Source organism: Psittacula echo (assembly GCF_963264785.1).
Source record: "Psittacula echo genome assembly, chromosome: 16".
NCBI classification, from domain to species: Eukaryota; Metazoa; Chordata; class Aves; order Psittaciformes; family Psittacidae; genus Psittacula; species Psittacula echo.
This window is the reverse complement of record NC_137752.1, coordinates 785520-809216: the sequence shown is the minus strand read 5'-3', so window position 1 is coordinate 809216 and position 23697 is coordinate 785520. Positions and strand designations below refer to the sequence as shown.

The 23697-nt window shown below is 55.5% G+C and overlaps 1 protein-coding gene across 1 annotated transcript in view; it reads right to left on the bottom strand.

The window, feature by feature from the left end:
* The window catches only part of RXRA (retinoid X receptor alpha), a gene marked incomplete at its 5' end in the record, with an annotated part of 86743 nt that overhangs the window by 11957 nt on the left and 51089 nt on the right, over window positions 1-23697 (bottom strand). Inside the window, 4 exons of the mRNA XM_080630609.1 lie at window positions 1898-2067; window positions 11300-11479; window positions 12452-12602; window positions 16446-16711. Of these exons, the coding sequence (XP_080486735.1) occupies window positions 1898-2067; window positions 11300-11479; window positions 12452-12602; window positions 16446-16711 (767 nt within the window). The remainder of the gene's footprint in view (window positions 1-1897; window positions 2068-11299; window positions 11480-12451; window positions 12603-16445; window positions 16712-23697) is intronic.

Below are 23697 nucleotides of genomic sequence, written 5' to 3'. Positions count from 1 at the left end.
GAGGGCCCAGCGCTGGGATCTCTGCTCTCGGAGCAGCCAGGGCAATGGGAGGTGACAAACTGACACAAGAGCATCTGTGAGAGGAGATGGGAGCTCCTGCAGCACCTCCTGGGCACAGCCCGGTGGGAACATCCCCACAAGCGCTGGAGCCCTGCAGCTCTGGCAGCCTCAGTGCAGATGGACCGAGGTGCAGGGGCACGAATAAAAGGACCCAATGCTCCCAGCTCACAGGAAACAGCTCAAGGTTTACCCCTGTCCACCCGTCTGCCTTTCCCTCGCAGGGGCTCCCAGGGGAGGGCTGGGAGGGGGCAGCTCCTCTGTCTTCCTTCACCTCACGCAGTGGCCTCGTCACTGCGAGCTGCTGACCTCATACATCTGCTGAACCTGCTACAAATGTCACCTCATCGACAGAAGCTGCCTGACAATAACAGGCCATTTCAGCCAGCCTCCTGCTCCTATTTAGATGCAGCACACATCCTTGTTCACAGTAATGCGTGTTGAATTATGCAGGAACCAGCTTTCAATTTGCTACAAGAGGCTGAGGAGACGCAGTGCCAGATGAAGCCATTTATTTCAGCTCGCTCTCTGGGGTTTGTGTTCAAGGCAGCACAACGCTGGCTGCAGCTTTCCTCGAGTCTTTTCAGTCCTGATGGCATCAGAGCCCGTCGCTAACCACAGTGGAGCTGCTCCCTCCAAAAGCCCCTTTGCAGCTCCATGGTGATGGGATGCTCAGCTGCAGGTCATCGCTCCCAAATGCAGGTGAGTACCATGGCCCTGGATCTGCTTCTGGACAGCTTCCCTGAGGCACCAGCTCCATCCATAGCAGGAAGCCTTAAGCACTGAAAGCCCTCACCCAGCAAGCCAGCCAGAGAGTATCCTTGTAGGTAAAAGCCAAAAAGAGCATCCCATTGAGGCAGTCAAGGCTTAGACTCCTACACACTGGGATTTGCTGTCAATCCCTGCCAGAGAAGGTATTCCTGGCTCAATCCTCCAAGCCTCATATAGAGATAAAGTATTATTGTAGCAGCAAATAAATACTGCAGACTCCTCGCTAGACTTGCTGGAAATAGCTGCATTTCATCATCTCAACCCCGGAGACACCAAGCACAGAGCAGTAGGAATTGCCGAGGGATATTTCAGTGCATGACCCTGCTCTCGGGGTTAGCTCACAGGGCCCAGCTCTACCTGTGCTCCCCAAGGGCTGTACTAGCCTGGGCAGCGTGTACTTTCTCTATGACAGGGCTCCTTACTAGGATTTTGCGTAGGCTTTATCCTAGAAACAGGGTTGCAGATAGCCTGGCTCTCACATCTGGAGGCAGCTGCTTTGCACGGAGGCTTTTCATAGCCAGGCTTTAACCTGCAGATACAGGAATCTCTTAGGAAAGGGACCAGGGCAGTTTCCCTCATCACAGCTACTCACTCTTTTCCCATTTCTCTCCTGTTTGCACAAAGTCCTGTTAAAGCCCGGATGCTTCAAGCAGGCCCAGTTATAATGCAAGCTTCTAAAGGGGACCACTTGAAAGCAAACTTCTCAACAACCTCCTGCAGCTTTTCGCTTCTCGGAGCCCAGCAGCTCTATAATTCTGCATCTGAAGAGTCACACCTGGGTTTTACAGCGCTTATCTCCCTGCACTTCAGCCACACAGGTCTGTTTGTTGGCTTGACTGGACTCTGAGCTCCTCGAGCACCAAGTGTCTCCCTGCCCTATAGCACATGGGGCTCTTGACTAAAATAGAATCTTCACTTGAGCAGGAAAGTTCCATTGCTGGGGCCTGTGCAGGGGCAGGGGCTTTGCTTTCACCTAAGCTGCTGTACTTGTGCCACTCACCCTGATGCCCACAAGCCATCCCTTCCCTCCCAAGTGCCCGGGCTGGGGCCAAGAGGAGCGGTGCCTCACCGAGCTCGGCGTCAAGCCCATGTTAGCTTCGATGTACGTCTCTGTCTTTGGCTCCACCGCGAGCTCAGCCTCCAAGATCTTCTCCACAGGCATGTCCTCGTTGGCACTGCTTGTCGACTCCACCTCATTCTCGTTGCGGTCCTTGCCCCGCTGCCGCTCCTCCTGGACGGCTGGAAGGGGACAAAGAAGGGACAGGATCAGTCCAAGGCTCCCGGCAACGGTGCCACGGGATCACACAGACACCCACCCGACCTTCCCACCGGTGCGGTCAGTGGGTCTCAGGCTTGGATAGTCCGAAGGGGTGTGAGCAGGGAGAGGGAGGCTCCTGCTCAAACTTGGAAATTTCCCATTGTGTGGAGGGAGAGGTCCTGGAAACAAAAAGGTTAAAGACAAATGATGAAAAGCAAAGCAAGTCACCACGGGAGAGGGAAACGGATGGGTGAGGTGATAATGTAAGGGAATCCTAAAGAAAAGCGAAATGGGTCAGTTTAAAGCTAAGTCCAGAGTTCAGCCACCTTCTGAGCTTGTCAGTGCTGTATTTCCATGGAGGTCATGTCATCCCTCTAGTTCCCTGGTCCAGCAGTGATGCTACCAGCAGGGGTGCCACCGGCAGGACAGTGGTACCATGGGACAGGAGCCAGAGCAGGGATTGCGGCAGGAGCTCCATGCAAACCACCATCCTGCCTCTGGGCAACTCGAACCAGACAGGAGACACCTGTCCCAAATCCTGTGTGGTAGGAATAATCCAGCCAGGAGCACATCGCATGGTGGTGAGTAAATGTCTGAGCAGTGCAGAGATGAAAAACACTTATTAGATGCTAATAAAATTCTCATTAATGGTGTCCCTTTGAAGCCAGCACACACTTCCCTAAACCTGGGAAGCAGCTTCATGCAAACAGTTCCATCGGTAACTATCTCCTCCTCAATCATAGTGTTCCATGCCCCAAATCACACACTCTTCCAGGCAGGAATGTCCCTGCTTGGTCTACCCCAACCAGGTGAGCTGCTGCTATCCAGAGCTCTTGTTCGTGTTGTGGCTTTTCTCCATCTGGCTGGAGTCTGCTCTTCACTGTTTGAGGCCAACATAAAATCCTGCTTAATTTTCTCCCCCTACCCCCGCTTTCTCAGTCATCAAAAGGCTAGAGATTCTTGCTTAATGCCAACCCTTCTTCAACAGCACAGATGCACCAAAGCTCCTCTGGGCACAGTAGAAGAGATAAAACACCCACTAAATAACAGAAAAGCCTGAGAGAAATGCAAACTCTCAACAAATGGGCTTTTATAAAATGACTTAAATGCCAAAGACCTGATCACAGCCACAACAGGGCTCCAGGATAAAAGTGCAGCACGTGAGATCAACCTCCTTCACCGCTGGGACCACTCCACGGGGAAGGGGTGTTGGTCCAAAAGACACATCCTCATGCTCAGCCATCAGTGACTGAGCTGGACACGGGGATGTGTGGATGCGATGCAGGACATCCTTGCTGGATGGAGCTTTCAGGGATGCCCACGAGGCAGCAGCTCATCTAGGTACTGAACCAGTTGTAGATGTGATTTTCTCTCCCTTTGGGCAGCTCAAGGAATGAAGAGGGAACAGCTTCACTTCATGTGAGCAACAGGTTTGCTTCTGCAGCAGCTCTGTGCCCAGCCTTGGCGTGCAGTCACTGGTGCATACATGAACTCCTCTCTGATGGTCACCTTCCAGTCACCTCGTTCCTCCAGGTGTGGCAATCCCGAAGTCCCTCTGCAGCACTCAGAGGTTGAATTCATTTCAGAGCTCATGTCTCTAACCCCTCGTTTCAGATTGGCCCAGGGGTGGCAAAGCTCAACACATCCCAAAAGCCGCAGGGATTTGCAGTCATAGCCAGTGGTAGATGTCTGCAATTTATCGCAATCAGTATTTCCCTGCTGAGGCCCTGGGCTGATGCTCCTTAGTGGAGATGCTGAGGGACACATCACCATTTCAGAAGAGAATGGGGACTGTGGTTCTGGAGATGGAGAGAAAAACAGCAGGAGGGGAGGGGAGAGGGAAGCAAAGAAGGAGCAGGTATTCAAAAGCACATCAGCTTTATTTTTCTTTCAATCATGCAGCAGGAGATGTTTGTGTGAAGGAACATCTTCACTAGTGAGGAGACCCCTCACCATAAACACCTTGAACCTTATCCCTGGAGTCCACTCCCCACTCCCACTGGGAATTGGTCAAATAAACCACGGTGGAGATGACAAATGCATTTTTCCTATGGCTTTAGTTTGGAAGCTGGTTTCTTTGTGCCTTAGTTATTTTATTTATCTTTTAAAAAAGAGAGCTACAAACATGGCAGCTGCACAGCAGCTTGTCTGGTAATATTGAAATGGGAATACCTGGTTCTTCTTGGCTTCCCAGAGGTCCTGTGCGCCGGGATGGATGGTGCTCCATCCCTGTAACACAGCAAAGTTTAGAAACAAAGATCATTATCTCACTTGGTTCTTGCTGCTTCTGCTGGATCTTTCTCTTCCATTCATGGAAGTTGTAAACTCACAGGCTAAAGAGAAAAATCCAGCTGTGATTGGTTCCTCCAACCCAAATTCTCCCTTGTGGCACAATCATTGTATATTCTCTGTATATTATACAAGGTGCTTCTCCCTCCTGTCTCATGCGGATCCCTTGCAGGGTTAGCAAGGACAGGGCACAGTGTGGCAGTGCACAGAGTGGGTTCTGCTGCTACCTCCCATCTCTTGCTCCTCATCCACATCCAGCTGTGACTGTGCCCTTCTGCTTGGCTGGGTGGGCAAGGAGACATCCAGAGGATGTTCAAGAGGATCTTGGGAAGAGGACTGACTGCAGAGTGCCTGTAATAACAAAGCACTTGACAGCGTGACCTACAAGGACCCTTCCAAACCTCATGTGGCTCTCTTGCTCTCACTGCAGTAGGATGGTGATAACGAGGTAAAGGGCTGGAGAACACATCCCCGGTGCCACACAACAGGAGGGACGGGCTGGCAAGAGCCCTGCAAGACCAGCATGACCCTCCTGTCTCCCATCACACTCAGTTACTGCCTCAGCAGATGGGCTTGTAGGGACAAACCATGGGGCTTGTGCGGGCTGGATGCAGGAAGCCATGGAGGGCAGCCCATGTCCTTAACTCCCACCTCACTGCTCGGGCTGCAGGAGTTAGACAAGATCCGCTCTTAGGATGATGCTGTTCCAAGACTTTTCTGGTCAGGAAAGTGGCACAGCATTGGATGTGGGTCTGTTCGCCTTTAGTGCAGGAGGTGAGCCAGGCCTATTGCTTGCTGCAACCCAAAAATAAGCTCCTGAGAGGCAAGGCCACCCCAGGCTGTTGGTACCTCATCCCCACTCTGTGCTTTCAGGGATGAGCTTCCCCGTGCTCTCCTGTGCTCGTGGCTGTGCCAATGCTTTTAATTGTCTTCAAGGAGACTCGTGTGGTTGTGAGGGTTTCTGGTCTCATTTTCTTAACGCAAGGCAAGCATCCAGACCTTGCAATCAACTTGAGGAGAAAAAAAGCTGTTGTAGTCCAAGAGCTCCACGAGGCAGCCCCACCTCCTCCAGCTATGCCTCAGCCGAGCCAAGGACAGAAGCCTGTTTTCCATGGCACCTGATGAAGAGTGTCATTCTGCTTGATTTGGCCTGTACTTGCCTCAGGCTGGTTGCTGTCATTTTTCATCTCAAGCTTCCCAGCCCATCTGCACTTCCCCAGGCCATGGCACAGCAAGAGACGAAGCCCCATGTGTCACGGCCACTTCTCTCTTTAAGAACCAAATCACCTCGTCCCATGGATTGCAGATGAGCCCCAGCCCACGTCCAAGGGCTGATGTGCAAAAGGCCAGACCTGTCCTCTGCCGGTGTGCACATCCACACTGGGCTGTTGCCTTTGCTAAACAAGGTGACCAAACCAACCAGTGCCAGTGGGGCAGTCGAGTAATGAATGTTCCAGCTGCTGGAGAAGACCAAGCTGCTCCTGAGGCTCTGGAGAGGGCTTGGAGATGCTGAGAAACCACCGCAGCATCCCCAACTTGTGCCACTGCATCACGAGTACCACGATGAGCATTGCTGAGTCCCTGCGCTGTGAGCCCCCGTAATCTCAGTCCTACAGCAAAAGTTCTTTCCTAGGCCTGGGCTCCTGCAGAGAAACCCGATTCTGTGACCTGCCCACTAATCAGGTGTTAAAGGAAAACCCTGTCAAGTGCACGCTGTTTTTAACACCCGGTCACAGATGCCACGTGGGCACTGGCAGCGGATTCCCCACACCGGCCACCGCAGCCACGCTCAGCACCGGCTTTTGTGCCAGAGGAATGTTAAGAAGAGCAGAAAGAGGCCCAAAAGGACAGGATTTTCACTGAGACCCCCCATGGGTAGCAGCATCCCAGGCTTGTTTGTTTGCTGGGAGAGACATGGAGGCACTAACGGCTCCTCATTACCACTTACTATTAATACAGACACGTGTTTGTTTCCAAGATGAAAATCCATCCATCCATCCAGGAACAATAGTGTGATGACTGGCTGGGGCTTGGTTCTTTTCATGGAGAATAATAATTCACTCCCACCAAAATTGGACTGAATGGGGTCTTCTCTGGGGGACAGACCCAGCATCTGGAGCCCCTGGGCAGGGGAGCCCAGCACCAATGCTCAGCCCAGCCCTTGGGGATGAACAGAAGATGCACTTTCTGGCCTTGGCTCTCCCATTCTTCTTAGCACACTCTGATCCTCTCCCGCCTTCATCCCTTTTGCTCCTTGCCATTTCCCAGCAGACGCAGAATCCCCAAAGCAAATAGGGATAATGATGCTTTCCAGACCACTCCAACTGGATGCATTTTGGGCACATACCCCAGCATCACTAGGGCTCTGGTGGCCTCCAAGACCCAAACCTGCTCAGTCTTCTCTGAGCCTGTAGGTGGGTGCTGGCTGGAGGGTTTTGGGGATTTCTGCTTCACTTCTGGTAGGATTTATTTGACTCTGCTGCCTCTTAAGAAGCTACATCTTTGCTGGGCATCACCAGCATCTTGAAGCGCTTACGCCCAAGGTACCTGTTCATGTTGAAAATGCCACCCAGCCAAGGAAACCAACCCAGTGTTTCCTCTGCTCTGCTTTCATTGTGCCTCCTTTTATTTTTCAGAGATGAAGCTTTCTGCTGCTACAAACAACTTCAAAGCTGAGACACAAGAAACCAATGGTGTTTTCTCCAACATTTTCCATTAAATGCTCACTCCACTCTCCAAGCCAGACCCTGCGAAGCTGAAGCAAACAGCAGCATTCCTAAAGCAACGAGACAAAACCATAAACCAAACCCTTCCCTCAACCCAAGAGTATCCTTAAAAACAAAGAACAAGCCCAGCATCATTTAACCAGCTGGTTTAACGACAGCACTTTAAAAGGATATAAGAAACAAGCTCATTAAGCTGAAAGACATTTTCCATTCCGAAATTATTACTAAAAATAGCTGCGCTCCTGACCTCTGCCCCTTCACCAGGGTACAGCCACTTGCCTGCTTTTACGCTCACTCGGACAGAGGGCTGGAGACCTGAATTCCTGCCCTTTCTCCTCAGGCTGTTCTCCTGTTGGTCCCCAGAGATGCGGTAGGGGCTGGGATGGCTCCAGCGCCAGGGTGCAGGGGGATGCCCAGCCAGGGCAGGGGGTCAGGAACAGCTCAGGGGCTGCTGTGCTGATGAAGGAGCTGAGCTCAAGTCACTCTGGGTTAAACCAGGGGGAACCTTTGGACCCTCTGCACTTCGTGATGTATCAGAGCAGCTCCGAGCTGCAGCCTAGAGTCACCCCCTGTGATGCTCCAAGTCAAACCCCTTCTAGGTTAAATCCCTCAGCTTGACAAGAGGGGGAAAACCAACCAACAAGCACAGGGGAAGGGGAAGAATTATCCCAGGCTGTGAAGTTTAATGAGGTCTTGAGAGATCAGGCATGCAACCGGACAGATGTCCTGGATCCTCAGAGCACAACTCTGGATCATGTCACAGCAGCTGATGGAGGCAAGCTGCAGCCGCGCTGTAGCCAGCCCACCATTACAGTATCTGTGCCTGGATTTAGGAATGATCCCGGGTGTAAGTTACTCAGCCTGAGCCGCAGCATCGGGGCAGGATGGCCTGGTCTGCAGATGGGCTCCAAGCCGAGGAGCTGCTCACGTCCAGAGGCAGCACCAAGGCAGGGAGAGGCTGGAGATAGAGCAGGGCTGGTTCCCAACTCCGCTCCCTGCAAGCAGTCCAAGGGCAGCCGGCGGGAGCATGGGAAAGGCTCCTCACTGGTATTTCCTGCTCAGCGCAATCCCGATCCCAATCCCGCGGCGCTGCCAGCAGCAGTGGGGCCAGGACTTCATCACATGACAGTGATGTGCTGCAGCACGAGCCTGTGGGGTGGGGAGTCCCCAATGACCCCCTTCACCCCTGAAGCAACCCCAGCCAATGGCACTGCACGAAAGTGCCTTCATCCCCAGACCCTCAGTGCTCACTCCCATCTCTTCACAAGACCTCTGCCTCCCTAACTCCAAGGCAGATTCACATTTGCCCTTCAAATTACAATGCTGCTGTTACACAGACACCTTAGACCCCAATGAGGAACAGATCAAGCAGACAGTTATCCTTCTGGATGCAAAAGGCCACCCCCACAGTAATAATCCCTGCTTTAGTCAAGATCCCTGATGGTAATCTTAATTTTGTTGACTATCTGGTATTTAGTGGGAGACAGAGAACAAAACCCAAAGCCTCACACAGCTGGCAGTAATTCATAGGGGAAAATGTTCCCAGTTGCTTTATTATCGCTGCAAACCCTCAGAGTCCAGGAGGCTCATTCACCATGAACACAGCACCAGGATCTATCTTAGATGCTCTGAATGGGGAGCAGCAAGAAGAGACTTACACAGCAGAAGGAACCTTCTGCTCCCGCAGGCTTTCATCCCCTCAAGCTGAGCCTCACAGCCCTGAAACAACCCCTCCTCCATCCATCCCTCCTTCCTTCCTTTAAATCAACCTCTTGGCTATGCAAGAAGCCCTTCCCTTTCACCCCTCTGGCACAGGTTTTGGGTATGAACCCCTCACCCCTCATCCTCCCAGCATCACTCTGCAGGTCTGCTCACCATCATGCAGGGTGCCTTTAGCAGCTATTCTCTCATCAGAGCTACAGTCCTTAGTTAAGAAGGTTTTACTGTACTTCCATGATGCACAAATATCTTTGGGCTACAACAGAGATACTTCCCCAGCACGAATCTGCTGTGCTTTTATGCAGCAATAAATTAGGTCTCCAGAGAAAGATAATTTTGGGGGAAATGAGGCCTATTATCCTGGTTCTGTTACTTAAAAGATGCAACAAGTTTACACTAGAGGATAAGAAGCCAGCTATGTTGTGAGTATACTGGCAAAAGGAATTAGCAATACAGGATTTAGCCCAAAACTGTTCAGACTGAGGTGATGGGGAGGCAGAGGGACTGGTGCAAGGACAAGGCTCCTGCCTGGCAAAGGACGGATGCAATGGGAAGGATGTTCTGGTTTTGGCAAATCAGGTGGCTATCGTGTGAAACTCAAGAGCTGCCCAAAACCAAAGCTCAGGGAGATTCAGCTTCTCCCTGTCAGGTCTGGGATAACACTGGGACATCTCCAACCCTGCCACGGGTTTTTAGGTTTATAACAAGAAAAAGGTTTATCTGAGGACTGGGAGAGTCATCCCAGCCTTCCCTACATGGGGATCATACCCCAAACATCTGCTCACTGCCGATGCCCTCGCTTCCTGCCCTTCCCTGAGCTGTCCCCAGCAGTGCCGGTGTCAGATCAGGCAGCGCTGCCCGAGTTCGGAGGATCCCATCTGTCACACTTCTAAATAATTGCCTGATGGTTATGAACTCATTTGGTATTCATTGTGATAACGTTAATCAAGATGAATTAATCGAGTCCTCACACTGTATGTGCTCCCTGGGGAATTCTACCACCATGGAGGAATTAATTAATGGACCTGTAACGTTAGTGGTGCTGCCCATGCAATCACTGCCAGTGGTAGGCATGAAGCAGGTACCTGATCACCAGTGTCAGTGCAGGCTGCAGGGTTAAAGCGTTACTGATGGTGTTCCCTTCTCACTGCTGCTGGGTTCCCTTCCCAACTAGCTCTGGATTCTCTTCCCTATGGATGCTGGCTGAGGCATTCTAGGGGTCTGAAAGGAAAACAAGTCTCCAGCTTCCAGTGCAAGGCTCCAGATGCAATGCCAGGGCAATGGGATGCTCCATGATGCTCCACTCTCCAAACCACAGGAGACTTCTTGGCTTCTTTTTAGCCCCCAAGTCTCCCACGGCTGGAGATCAGCCTTTCCTCCTCCTGATGCACATATCCCACGGGATCCTGTGTGCTCCATGCTCTGCCCATCTGCGGAGCAGCCAGGGCAGTGCCACCTCCTGCACATGGAGCACTATTCCTGCACTGCCCCTCTGACCTTCAGAGGCATTTCCTGAATGTCTCCATCTCTGCATCTCGGACCGGAGGTCTGGAGCTTCAGGCAGCTCCACTCCTGAGCACCAAAGGGTTAAGCTCTGCAGGGCCACGGAGGAGCCCTGGGTGCCCCAACTCCATCCCGATGCAATCTCCCCACACCTCGAGCCCGGACAGCTTTGACAGCTGAAGACTCTGCTCACGGTGGGTCCTTAGGTGACCCCAGTATGGCCGGGCTGCGCAGCACTCAGCTGCAGCTCCAGCACTGCCCTGGTTAATTAATGCTCCAGACAGGACTAAGTGCTCTTCAAAGAGACCCGGCCAGAGCGATGCTGCAAGCAGAGTGACTGGGCGGAGGGACGGGTTTATCACCAGTCAGGGAGGCAAGCGTGGCTCTGGAGATGTAAGGGGAGAAGGCAGCAGAGAACTGAGCAGCACCACGGGGTCATTCTCACGTCACGTCTGGTAAAAGCCTGTTCTGCCAGCAGCTTAAAACAGATGCAGTCAGCATTTAAAAAGAGCATTTGAAAGAGGCACTGCCAGGGAGCCTGGGAGCCTACATTTAAATTCCAGTGAGGGGAGAGAGATCTTTTATGAGACTGAATTTCCTTCTTCTTCCCAATGAGAAAACAACAGCAGCATTGCTGCTGATGGGAACAGGGCTGAGGCGGAGCAGCCAGTGCTTGGTGTGGGTGCCCAAGCAGCAGACCCTGAGGAGGAGGATGGTGATCGGTAACCCGTGAGTTAAACCTGGTCTTTATCTTGCCAGTGTCCAAGTGGGGACCATCCTGGGGCTTGGCGCTGGTTTGGAGCCCAGAAGAGACCTCGGCTGTGGTGCAAAGGCAAAATACAAACCCCGACACAAGCAGCCCTCCGCAAGGCTCACACCAGCTCTGGTGCACGTGATGCCGCCAACAGGAGCACCCTGGCGAAGGACAGGTACCCGCAGCACCCCTGGGTGCCCGGGCCAGGCTCCCCTGCCTTACCTTCTCGCTTCATGCCCATGGCAAGACACTTCTGGTAGCGGCAGTACTGGCAGCGGTTGCGCTGGCGCTTGTCGATCAGGCAGTCCTTGTTGTCACGGCACGTGTAGGTCAGGTCCTTCCGCACCGTGCGCTTGAAGAAGCCTTTGCAGCCCTCACAGCTGTAAACCCCGTAATGCTTTCCTATGGGGGGAGAATCAGGTTAGGGGGGCTCAAGACACAAGAGGATCTTTGTTCACCATGAGAACAAGCAGCCATTGCAATAATCTCCACAGGGAGGTGGTGGACAAGATGCTGGGACATCCAGTCTAGGTGACGCTTTGCCTAGAAAGGATGGACCAGAATCCTTGAGTTCCCTTCCAACATGGTATTTGATGATTCTGTGACTCACTGAGTTCCCCCCTTTGCTCTCCTTGGCCACAAAGACCATCAGCTCTTCCCAGGGCCATGTCTGCGGGAAGCAGGGGTTTCGTGGAGCTGTGAATTAAAAAGCAGTGGCTTCACCTTGACTTCCATAAATCAGAATGCCTTCCATGGGACCACCTGCTTTATACCCAGGGAAAGCCCTTGTCATTTCTTGGCCATACGTCAGGGGTGAGCATGCAGTGAAACTGGGGGCACCCCCTGATCCCCTGTGACCTACACGGACTCCCCACATCAGACACACGCCCCAGCCCACCCTGCACCACACAACCACCCTCCTCTTGAAGCCCCAGAGCCCGACAGGGGCCAGAGGTGTCCCTAAAGGACATCACAAACAAGGCAACGGACACCAGAGCACTTCTGGAGCAGAAAGCTTTTGAAACAGCATGAGAAGAAAGGGAATTAGCACATCTTTATCTCCCCGGAGTGCAGACACTCCATGTGAAGCACATCTCTCTATCTGCCGCTATGTGACAGTACCACTGCGGATCAAAGGATGGGTACAGAGAGGGACGCTCACTGATGCCTTGTCTTCAGACAAGGGCTGTGCTGCTCGGGGATGAGGATGTAACACCCCTCAGCAGAGACCCCTCGGGGTCTCCTGGCCCCTATGGGGGCACAGGCAGCTCCTCTCCCGATGGGCTGTGTGCAGGGAGCTGTGCAAGCCCTCGCCATGCTCCCCAGGGCACCCGCACACCACTGTGACCCCCCCGGGGCAGGCACCAGCCTCACCTGAAGATCTGTCCCCACAGATGGCACATATGTGCTTGGTGAAGGAGGCCATCGTTCCTGAGGGATGTGCTGGCACTTTGAGGACTCCGTTGAGCCCCAGGGGGGGCTTAATGTCTTCTGTGCTGCTGACGGAGTTCATGGGTGAGTTGAGCTGTCAAGGCAGAATCACAGTGCTCAGCGGGGAGCTGGGGACATGGATGTGGGGCTGAGCCGCCCCACAGCTGGGCTGGCTGTACACTCAGACATGGGGCAGGGGCAAGCTTCCAGAGGGGACAACATGATCTGCAGTGAGGGTTTGTGGGAGAGCTGCTGGCTGGGAGCAAGCACTCGCATGGATGATGAAGGCCAGGACATGCGCACTTTAGCTCTGCGATTTATAGATATCCTTTTAGCATTATCCCTCCAGAGGAAACCTTCACAGCAAATAAATAGATCCCAGATGCAACAGGGCCTGGCCTTCCAAAGCTGGCTTGGGTGGGATGCTCCTCTGCAACCTCCAGCCTTGCAGCAGCCTCTCCGCACACCTCCTCTTCCCTCCCCAGTGAGATCGGTCCCCAGTGGCTGGTGAAGAAAGCAGAGAACCGGCTGGAAGCTGAGTGCTGCCATGGCCCCATGGTGCTGGGACTGAGCAGCGGATGCCTGGGCTGATTCCCACATTGCCCTGTGCAGTTTTCCCCCCTCTCCGTGTACCAAGAGAAACTGAGATGTGGGACAGACACAGGGACAGCGGGTGGGGGGAGCCGGGCTCAGGCAGCTCTGGATGCAGCACAGGCAGGAGGCTGCGGCTGCCCTCCAGAGCACACAGCCACAATCCCTGCCAGCTCCTAAATCCAGGTTGGATACGCAGGATTTGTGCTTTGGTTTGTTGTGCTTCCCCACCCTCACAGACACACTCAGCAACTGCACTTGTCACACGTTAATGCGGGGAAATCCCAGCGCTCGTGATCCCTCACTTAGAGCCGTGCAGCCCTCCTCTGGCTGTGAAGGCTCCAGGCTGGTGGGGAGGGCTTAGCAGGAGGATGACTGACTAATAACCAGGGAACAGAGCAAGGAAAACCCACCCCGGAGAAACGCGACGGATCTGCCTCCTCCTCCCGCCCTGCCTGTGCCAGCGGAGGAACCAAAGGCAGCGGGACCCGGTGCCACCGAGGATACAATGCTGCTTGGTTACCCCGTGATAGATCAGATAGGGGAGGGATGAGTGGGCCCCAGGCAGGAGCACTCGTTGGGGTCTGTGGGTCCCCAGGAACGGAGCCCCTCTCTGTGCTACCCTGCGAGCTGCTGGCTCTGCTGTACCACATCCCTCCAGCTCCAGGAATTCCTCCCACATCACTTTTGGAGCCATTTCCCAGTTGTTGTGCCATGAGCAGCCACCAGCTGCCTGAATTTCTTTACTATGAGGGTGGTGGGACACTGGCACAGGGCAGCTGTGGCTGCCCCATCCCTGGCAGTGTTCAAGGCCAGGTTGAACACAGGGGCTTGGAGCAAGCTGCTCCAGTGGAAGGGGTCCTTGCCTGTGACAGGGGTTGGAGCTGGAGGAGCTTTAAGGTCCCTCCCAACCCAAACCATGCTGTGCTCCTGTGATTCTATGTTGATGATATCCCCACCAGAGCTCATGGAGCCACCACGGCACCCCCAAAGAGCACCTGGGGGGCACAGTGGGCAGAACCACAACGGGGCAAGCGCCTGCCCCAGCACCAGCCCGTGGCGGGGGGGCGGATTCCCCCCCACGCTCCCCACCCCACACCCAGCAGGACACGGGGCTGGAGCTGAGTCAGCCCGGGCTGGGCTGGAGGAAATCACGGGTTCCTCTGGCAGCGCCGGCCGGGCACCACGTGCCGGGGGTTCCCACCGTGCCCGGCGCCCGCACTGCCTCCATGGCGCAGCTCTGCTGCTCCGGGCAGGGCAGCGCGGCTCAGAGCGGAGCCATCGCCCAGCGCTGCCGGACCCCTCGGCTCCTCTCCGTCCCCTCTGCGCTTCCCTGCACCACAGACCCGATCTGTCCCTTCTGGCACACAGAGCTTTGCTCCAACCGCCCCACACCCGGTCCCCCGGGCACCCTCACAAAGAGCGCTGAGCAAAGGCAGACAGCGGCTCTGGAAAAGCCTAATCCTGTGTCTGATCTCCTCCCGCTCACCCGAGCTGCTGCCAGCGATGCCTGGGGCGGCTGTGAGCGCGTGGGAAGGCCCCTCCTCCCAGCTCCTGCTGAAAATCCTGATTTTTCCCGTGTTTTTCCAGAATTTTTAGGCAAGAGGGTTTAAAAATGTGTTAAATCCCAGTAAGCTGCTGGGTCCAGCCTCACAGTGCGGCTGAGACCTTGCTCTCCACTGCAAACTGCCCCTGCTTTCAGCAGCTCCTGCCCCAGACACCTTATCCCAGCTGCGTCCCAGCATCCCTGCGTGCTGCGATCCCATGGCAGGACCCCTGCCTTATGCCCTGATATTGGGGCTCCATTTGGAAACCTGGGAAGTTGCACAGTGCAGTGGGAGGGTGCCAGGAGCGCTTTGAGCATCCTCTGGGCACTGGTACCCAGGGCTGCTGGCTCCTTACTTGCTGGACCACATGGACAGGGATAACACCCAGCATTCCACACCCCTGTCCACCCCAGTGCTGCAGGAGCTGGGGTGGGGGGACCACCACCCTTTGCATGCCCCATGCCTTTCTGCTCCGCTGGCTCTCCGGAGGTGACGAGGCATGGCCTGATGGCAAGTGGCATCTGCCATCTGATTCAAAGCACCTTCCATCAGTGCCATCCCCACGCGGCCATGGGGGCCTCTCGCCTCATTACACCGCTGCAGTGGTGGGGGGGCTGTGTTCCCCCCTGAGCATCAGCCCCATTGCCTGCCTGCACCATCCTCATCCTCCCAGGTAGGCGCCTCTGCCTGCTGCAAGGATGGGACAGGGACCTAATGCGCCCAGACAGGGAACAGATGGTGGGAACCATTAGGCTGGAGACCTCCTCGCTGTCACCTCCAGGAAAACCACTTAAGCCCTGAACGAAGGCTCCTGCCCGGCGCCGATGGAGCCGCCGTGGTGCCAGCTCACCCCCAGCACCATGTTCTCAATTCCCCTTTTCTGCCCTGCTTTTTCAGTTCCCCTGGCTCACCGCTCCCTACAGCCACTACAATTGATGCAGAGGGTGCATCACCCCTTTCCCGTTTCCACCCTGGCTTATGGCTCATCCCCGTGTTGCTTCACATCCCCCTTCCCACTCCTTCCCCACTGTTTTGGTGCTCTCACTGCTAATTTTGCTCCAGCTGCCCTTTCCCCGACGCTGTTTCAGTTCCCCTTCCCCTGGCCAAGGGACGCAGGCTGCACATCCACCCCGTGTACCTCCTGCCTTGGGATGGGGACCAGCAGATCCGTTATCTCTGGGAATGAATCCAATAGTTAAAAATAAAGGTGCCGGCAGGTGCCTGAAGGGGCCGGGAATGACTAACCCGCATTCAGGGGCAGGTGGAGGCCAGTTCCTTAATCTGCCCTTTCACTGAACACCAGGGCACCAGCAGCAGGTGGCAGGGGCCAGCCCTATCCTGCTATTTTTAAACAGAGCTTATCGCTCCAGGCTTGGAGGGGTTTTACCTCATCTCCAGCCAGTGAACATCATCCCTTGCCCTCGAGGAGAGCCCCTCAGTGTGCACCATGGGGACTGTGGGCTTCCCAAGGGAGGGACAGGGCAGTGAGAAGCATTGGGATGGATCCGGGTCCATTCAGAGCTTCAGGGCTCCCAGAGGCAGTCACTGCCCCCCTGTCACCCCCAGCCTGGGGACAAACAGGGCAGGACTGGAGGGTACAAGCAATGGGAGGTGATGTATAGTCATACACCAGCTGTTTTGGTGTTGGTCCCTTGTAGCCCACTCAGGCCACTGCAGCATCCTGCTAGCCAGGGCTTGCAGCGGGGAGAGCAGAGCCCGTTCTGGATCAGGAACCTCACAGAGGTGGCTTCTCCCCGGCTAAACAGGCAGCACCAACCTTCCCACCACCGTCCCCTTACCTGTGGGCTGCTGGTGCCGAATCCCAGGCTGGGGGTGGAGGGGACGGACATCGAGTGCGGGCCCATGGGGGAGCTGATGACGGAGAACGGAGGTCCCATGCCATTGATGGGTGAGCTCAGGGTGCTGATGGGTGAGTGGAGCTGGCCCGGGGAGCCCAGCGAGGAGCCAATGCCTGGCCCGATGGACGGGTGCAGGGATGGGGTGGCCATAGGCCCCCGGCTTGTGGGAGAGTTCAGGGATGTGGAATTGACTTGGTTGGAGAAATCTGTAAGAGAGGAAAGAGAGAAGGGGGGTTGAGTCTCCCACCCAGGACAGGACAGTCCCCAGTCTGACTGCATCGCTGCAGCACGCCCTGAGCAGAGTCCCCTGCTCCCTGCCCTGCGATGGGGCTGCTCTGAACCTGCCCTCGAAACTCCCAATGCATCTTTCACAACCACCTTCTGCTGGAGGACCCTCGCAGGCATAAGGGCAGGCACTGAGGGCATTTCCACTCCAAGACCTATCAGGATGCCTGTCTCCATCCTGCTCTTCACTCACTGTACCCCGGCTTTAAACCCTGCCGCGAAGGCAGCATCCCTGCTGCGGCTGGTGCCTGGGTGCAACCCACCAATGCTCTCCATGCTGCAGGATAACTCGGATCTCTCCCAGCAGCACAGAGGGGCTGCACACGCGGCAGCACCCGCACGCTGCAGTGGCGGGGAGGGAGGTTTGTCAGTGACAGCGTGTTTGTGCATTGCACGAGCTGTGTTTGTGCACCCAGGGCAGGAGCGTGCGGAGGGAATCCTGCGTGTGCCGCACGGCGCTTCCCTGCAGGCAGCAGCACGGGGCTGTGCCTGCTCCTGTGGCCCCGCGTCCCGGGGGAGCAGGAGGAGGAGGGCGGGAAGGGGGGGTTAAAAATAGCTTCCAGTTCTCCCGAGAGGAGCCACGGAGCCATTCCTGGCACATTTCCTCCCCATCCTGTCACGCCGCTTGCAAAACAATCCGCAGCGAGGAAGGGGCTGGCTGCGAGCGGAGCTGCCGGAAGGCGCCGGGGGCCCTGCGGCATCGCCCTGCTCACCCCAACACCCGCAGCACTCCCCCGGCTCACACCAGCAAATGGGGGCCCAGGGAGCAGGAGGCACCGGCACAGCCGCTTGCCCAGGGGCTGCTCATGGGGGTCCCGAAGCCACTGCTTTTGGCTACAGGCCCCAAAGTTGACTGTAGCTTGGGAAGCGGTGCCTTCAGTCACCTGCACAGGGCCAGCTCTATCCCCAGGATTTTGGAGCAATTAGCTCCAAATTAGCAAGCCCAGCCCCAGCAATCTTCCCCAGAGATCACTGATCCCAGCAGGAAACCCCAGCATGAGAAAGCAAAGGTCCAGCACAGCAGTGATGCTCCTCTCCAAAGCCATGGAGACAGCTTCTCCAAAGCCATCCCAGCACTGCACCCAGCATCGCAATGAGCCAGCACCATAGGCCCTGGCACGTGTCTCCATGGCAGAGCTGACCATCCCCATCCCTGGGGACTGCCCTCGCCTCGGCTCCTGCAGGATGTTGATATAAAACAACCGCCGGCCACCACACCACCCGCAGCCGAGTGATGTGCAGTGGCACAGCAGCAACCCAGGATATCCCTCGAGGCTTTGGGATCTGCTCCTGGGGTTTAGCACAGCAGGACTGGGATCCCTGGCTCTCTGCTTTGGGTATCTTTAAATGGCCAGAAAGGGTGCTACAATCTGCTCCAGCCAGCTGGGATGTGGCCTGGGGGAATGGGGTCCCTGCCAGCACTTCTCTGAAGGACCCCCAGAAACTCTCACTAGCCAAGGGGATGGATGGAAGGATGGACACCTTCCAAGGACGTGCTGGATTCCCTGGCCAGGGGAAACAGGCACTTGACCTGCCAGCAAAGGGAAGGCAGCAAAGCACAGTCCTTCCTTTGAAAGATCCTGAACAAGTCAGGAGGGGTCACAGGCAGGTTACTGGCGACTGGCCTGTGCCTACTCAAGCACATCAGAAAGCAAAGCCACATGCAGAGCCGGTACCTGTCCTGAAATAATCATCCCTGGGTACCAAAACACCCATCTCCTGGCTACCACCATACCCATCCCCGGGTACCAAAATACCCATCTCTTGGGTACCAAAACACCCATCTCCTGGGTCCCGAAACACTCATCCCTTGGGACCGCGGGAGCTCCCAGCCCCAGGCACTCTGCACCTCCCCTCACCCATCCTGTTTACACTTCCCACAGGCACGGCCCCAGCACCCAGCGAGGAACTGGGTGTGAGGTAGGGCTGGTCTGGAGCAAATAGCTCAGGCAGCAACAAGAGCCAGAGAAGGAGGCGAGAGGAGCACAAACCCTGCGCTGCACAGGCCCGTCGGAGAGAAGCGTGTGCAGGCACGGACACAGCTGGGTGTGTTCTCACCCCAACCCTTGGCCAACCGCTCTAAAACCTGAACCAGACCTGAACTCCTTCAGAGCACCGTGACGCAAAGCCCGCTTCAAAGCAACCCCTTGGACACAGGGATGTTTGCACTCCTCATCCAAACGCTTCCTCCTCCGCAGCCCAAATTGCACAGCAATTCCCACTGCTGTGCGAGCAGCAGCAAAGGGAAACGTTCACCTTCAAATAACTGCAAATAGGGAAAAAGATTCGAGTCTTTTTTTCCATGGGAAAATCAAGATTCCACCTGAGGCAACTCTGCACAGACACTGCCAGCGCCTGGGATGCTCCAGTGAGAAGATGCATTTGGGGAAAATAATGACTTGAGGTGGAGAGATGGGGATCAGAGCTGGACATAAGTCATAGAATCACAGAATCAGAGAAAGTTTGGAAGGGACCTTAAAGCTCATCCAGTCCCAAGCCCCTGTCACAGGCAGGGACACCTTCCACTAGAGCAGGTTGCTCCAAGCCCTGTCCAACCTGGCCAGCCAAGTCCACACTCCTCACAAGCATCCCTGAGGACCTTGAATGCTAAGAAGCACTAGAAAACAATGAATTACAAAAGGAAAGAAGCCTCAATTGATGAAATATCCCCATAGAAACAAACAACCCCCAAACTGATGGATACGGCTCGCACTGCTGCAGATGGGAGGTATTTTGCTGAGCACGTCTGCAGCTCAAGCAGTGCAAGACTGTCCGTGTCAGGGGGTTGTGACTATCTCCTGACCAAAATAAACTCTGTGCCTGTTTCTAAAAACAAAACCCTTCTCCAAGCATTTCCCCTCGTGTCACACCCATAAATTGCAGCTATTTTCTCTGTGTCCTTTGTTTAAACACAACGACCTCTATGTATCTTGTGCGATGCCCCACGGCAGTTGGGCAATGGCAACGAGAGCTCCTCAGCAGCTGGGGAACTCGCAGTGAAGCCCTTTTTCCTTTCTTGAAACTACGAACCCGTGAGCCACAGAATCTGGGGGGGGATTTTTCCCCAGAATATGGCGTTTTGGCCTGGGCCTCATGATCCATGTGCAGCGATGGAGCGTGTTCCTCAGCAGAGAACCCGCCTCAGCTGAACACATTGCACGGAGACTGGAGCCACCGGGTTTGGATCTGGTCTCAAGAGGCCTGGTCCTGTTTTTCTGGCAGGGTGCTCATTGCTGCCCTGCCCCCTTGCAGATCCCTGTCTCTGCAAGCTCCCCTTGGGATCCATCATCCAGTGGGGAAACTGAGGTACAGAGGGAGCAATGCCCTGACAACACAACAGCCCCATCAGCAGACACAGAGCAAGCAGGGCTCAGGCTTATGTGACCTTCACCAAGGTCACGCAGGAAATTGGAGCCAAAGCTGGGAATAGATCCTGGCTATTGCAAGACCCAGGCAGCATCTCAACTGGCTCAGCCTTATTCGTATTTTCCCCCTCTCCTGCCTCCTGACAGACAGAGTTCCTGTGCTATTATTAATTCTCAGTAAGGGAAGAAAATGTCTTCATAAAACTTTGGTCCCCATCCTTACCCGGCTGCCACTCAGCCAGTGCAGACAAGCACCAAATGGCCCTGAGCAGCTTCATTGCTCTTTTCCATCCCCTTGGCATTCGTGGGGCAGAAAGCTTCAGTTTGGACCAGCAAACATCCACGTCTGGATCACAGAATCACAGGATGGGAACCTTAAAGCTGACATGGCAGCATTATCATGGGCTGTGGTTTTAACATTCCTAGACCACAAAATGTCCCAGGGCAGAAACAATCACAACAGCGCCGAGGTGCTTTTTTCCCAGGATAGCTCATTTGTACCAGAATAAACTGTACCAGCATAAGCTTTCCCCAGCATAATCTTCATTTACGTGTAAGAGGCTTTGCCAGTAAAGCTCCAGTGACCTCACTCTGCTGCAAAACCTTTCCTCACACAGCCAGGAGTTTGCTGGGCAGCTTCTGGGAGAGGGGAACTTGAACAAAACACATCTCCGGGAACACACAGACTGCTGGAGCCGCGCTCCTCTGCAGGCGAGGAGGGTGACGGACCCAGACACAGCTCCACAGCCCATCCGAGTGGGACCAGAGGGGCTGCAGGGACCCCATGGCTACATGGGGTGTAGGGACCAACACCAGCTGGGCTTTGGAAAGCTGCTCTCTCACCCCCGTTTCCGCTTCCCCCCCAGCACCTCTTCCTAATCAGAAAGCAGATCAATTCTGAGTATTAAACAGCAGGAAACGCTAAATTTGGGTGGCCGCTCCCTTCCTTCAGCAGTCTCGTGCTTGGGCTGTGCAGTGCTGCAGGGCTGGAACCGGGACCAGCAGCTGAGATCAGGCTTTTGGCAACGTCCTTCTCCTCCTCCTGCGCTGCCAAGTGTCACTTTGGTGCTGACCAGGTTCAAAACTGACACCCAAATGCATGGGAATCTGCGTGTTGAAGCTGCACGCTCAGAGCTGAGAGCACTGAGAGCACTGAGAGCTGCTCCATCGGTGCCCCTGCGGGTGGTGTGTCCCTGAACAAACCTGGAAGTCAAAACCACTGTCCATTTGCTCCCGTTCCTCAAAAGTGGTGCAGAAATCTCTTCGTGTGCATTCATCCAAGGATCCTGACGTGATGGAGGATTCCTTCCCTCCTCTCGCTGTCCCTGTGTGGGCAGCACAGCAAACCCAGGCACCAGTGGTCAACAGCCTGCACCCAAAGGGGGATGCTGAGAGCCACAGGCAGGCACCAAACTGGGGCAGGACACGAGGGTTTGCCTGTAGGTTTCATGTGAAAATAGCCATGGTAATACAGTGACCACAAGAGGTCAGGTCCTCACTTTTGTCCCTGACCAAAACCTAAGAGAACACAGAGTATGTTTACAGCAGATGGATTTAAATAGCCCCTGGCCTACAATCTTGAGTAAGTTTGCTCTCAATTTACACCAGCACAGCTGAGAACTGAAGCAAAGATGGAGCAAGAACTGACTCTGCCCCTGCCAATGGTGGCTGCTGCCGTGGACCTGACAGTGTCCAACATGGGGAGACAACCCGCATGGTGCAGCCTGGGTGTTACCCCAGAAACCAGACAAGAAACAACATCACCCTGTGCCTCCAGCACATCAAACTGCATTTACAGCACTATGCCCACCAAGGAGTGATAACCGAGCCCATTAAGCCACCAGGTGCTCCATCAGTGGGAATGGGCACCCCAAGATGCCATAGAAGATGTCAGAAGATGCGGCTCTATGTTATCCATACATCCACACATCCCTCTGAGCATTGCTGCCACATCTATAGGCAAGAGGGTGCAGCAGCTCTGGACCACCAAGTGTGTTGGTCCCGAGTAACCACGATTTCACCCCAGAGTAACTTGACTTGTGTTTGTTCTTACATCCCTGGAGTCACTACAGAGACAAACCCAAGGACGCCCCTCTGAGCCCTCCGAGGTCTGCCCAGGGGACACCCCCAGCACTGTGCCTTTTGCAGGCACTCAGAAACCACCACATGCAGACTCTCTGTAGGGACCTGAGGTCTGGGGGTTCCTCACTGTGCTCAGCACGTTCCCAGGCAGCGCCAGCGGCACCGCGGTGCTCCAGCCCCGCACCAATGGTGGGAACTGGGGTTTGGTGGCTCCCAGCACCGGGGGTTCCTCCTCCCTGCGGGTTTCACTCTGAACAAGCCAAAACCTCAAGAGCCACTCGGCTCCTTGCCCCAGCTCCCCCCCAGTGGAACCCTTGGCGCGGCCGCTCCAAACCCAGCGAGGGGCACAGCACATCCCAGGGCCTCCAGCCCAGGGTCCTGGTCCAGGGGCTTCCCTTGGCTGGAGGAGATGCAGCAGCATCCCTCTGGTGCTGCCGCCCGGCCCCTTGAAGGCCATCAACCGGCTGCTGCCCCTCACCCCAAACTTCGCAGTGGAGCCTCGGTGCCCACAGGTCTGGTGAACCCCACCAAGCTAGGACGGATGGGGGAGCAGCCCCACTGCGGACACAAGGGTGCAGAAGGGGCACAGACCCCACTCTGGAGCATGCCCAGCTCCAGCACAGGGGCTCATTTTGTCCTTTTTTGCCTTTAAACCCCCCACGCAGCCCGCCAGGAGCCCTGTGCAGGCAGAGCTCACTGCTGCAGCCAGGGGCAGAGCTGGAAGCCTGTGGGGACTGTTCCCATCTCCGAGGGGGAAGGACTCATAAGAGGAATTTTCCAGAAGCCGCCATGTCACTGGAGGAAACGCTCCCGATCGCCTCTTCCTCCATCCCTGCGGCTTCCCCCCTGCACGGACCCATCGCCATCCATGAGAGTACCCACACCCCGGTTCCCTTTGCCTCTCCCCAGCAGCCAGGGCAGCCCCGAGCCCTCCTGGCAGGAGCCGTGGTGGAGAAGGGAAAAGCAGGAAGCGTGAGCAAGAGGGTGACATGGAAAGTGTGAGGAGCCCTGGAGAGCAGGGAAAGGCTGGGCTCCGGGCAGCGCAGGGGGAGGGCGCACCCAGCAAACAAGGATTCTGCTGATAAAGCAAATGTGACTCAATCACACGCTTGTGCAAAGATGTCACAACAGTCCTGAGAAATTACAGGCTCGGATTTCATCCCTCAAGGGCCGGCGCTGTCCCTGCTCTCACAATGTGCTCTGTTCTGCTGTCAGCGGCGCAGCCACTGCCCCTAATTTACTGGCTGGGAACCGCGGCAGCATCAGGCAATAATGGGGGCAGTGTGTGCCGGGCTCGGCGCGGCTCCTCTCAGCTCCGGACACTGCAGCCCCGAGCTCCCTGTGCCCGCCCCCCGCAGCCGCTGCCCCCAGCCCAGCCCCAGATGATCTTGGGGATCATGGAACCCCAGCCTGGTTTGGGTGGAAGGGACCTTAAAGCTCCTCCAGTTCCAACCCCTGCC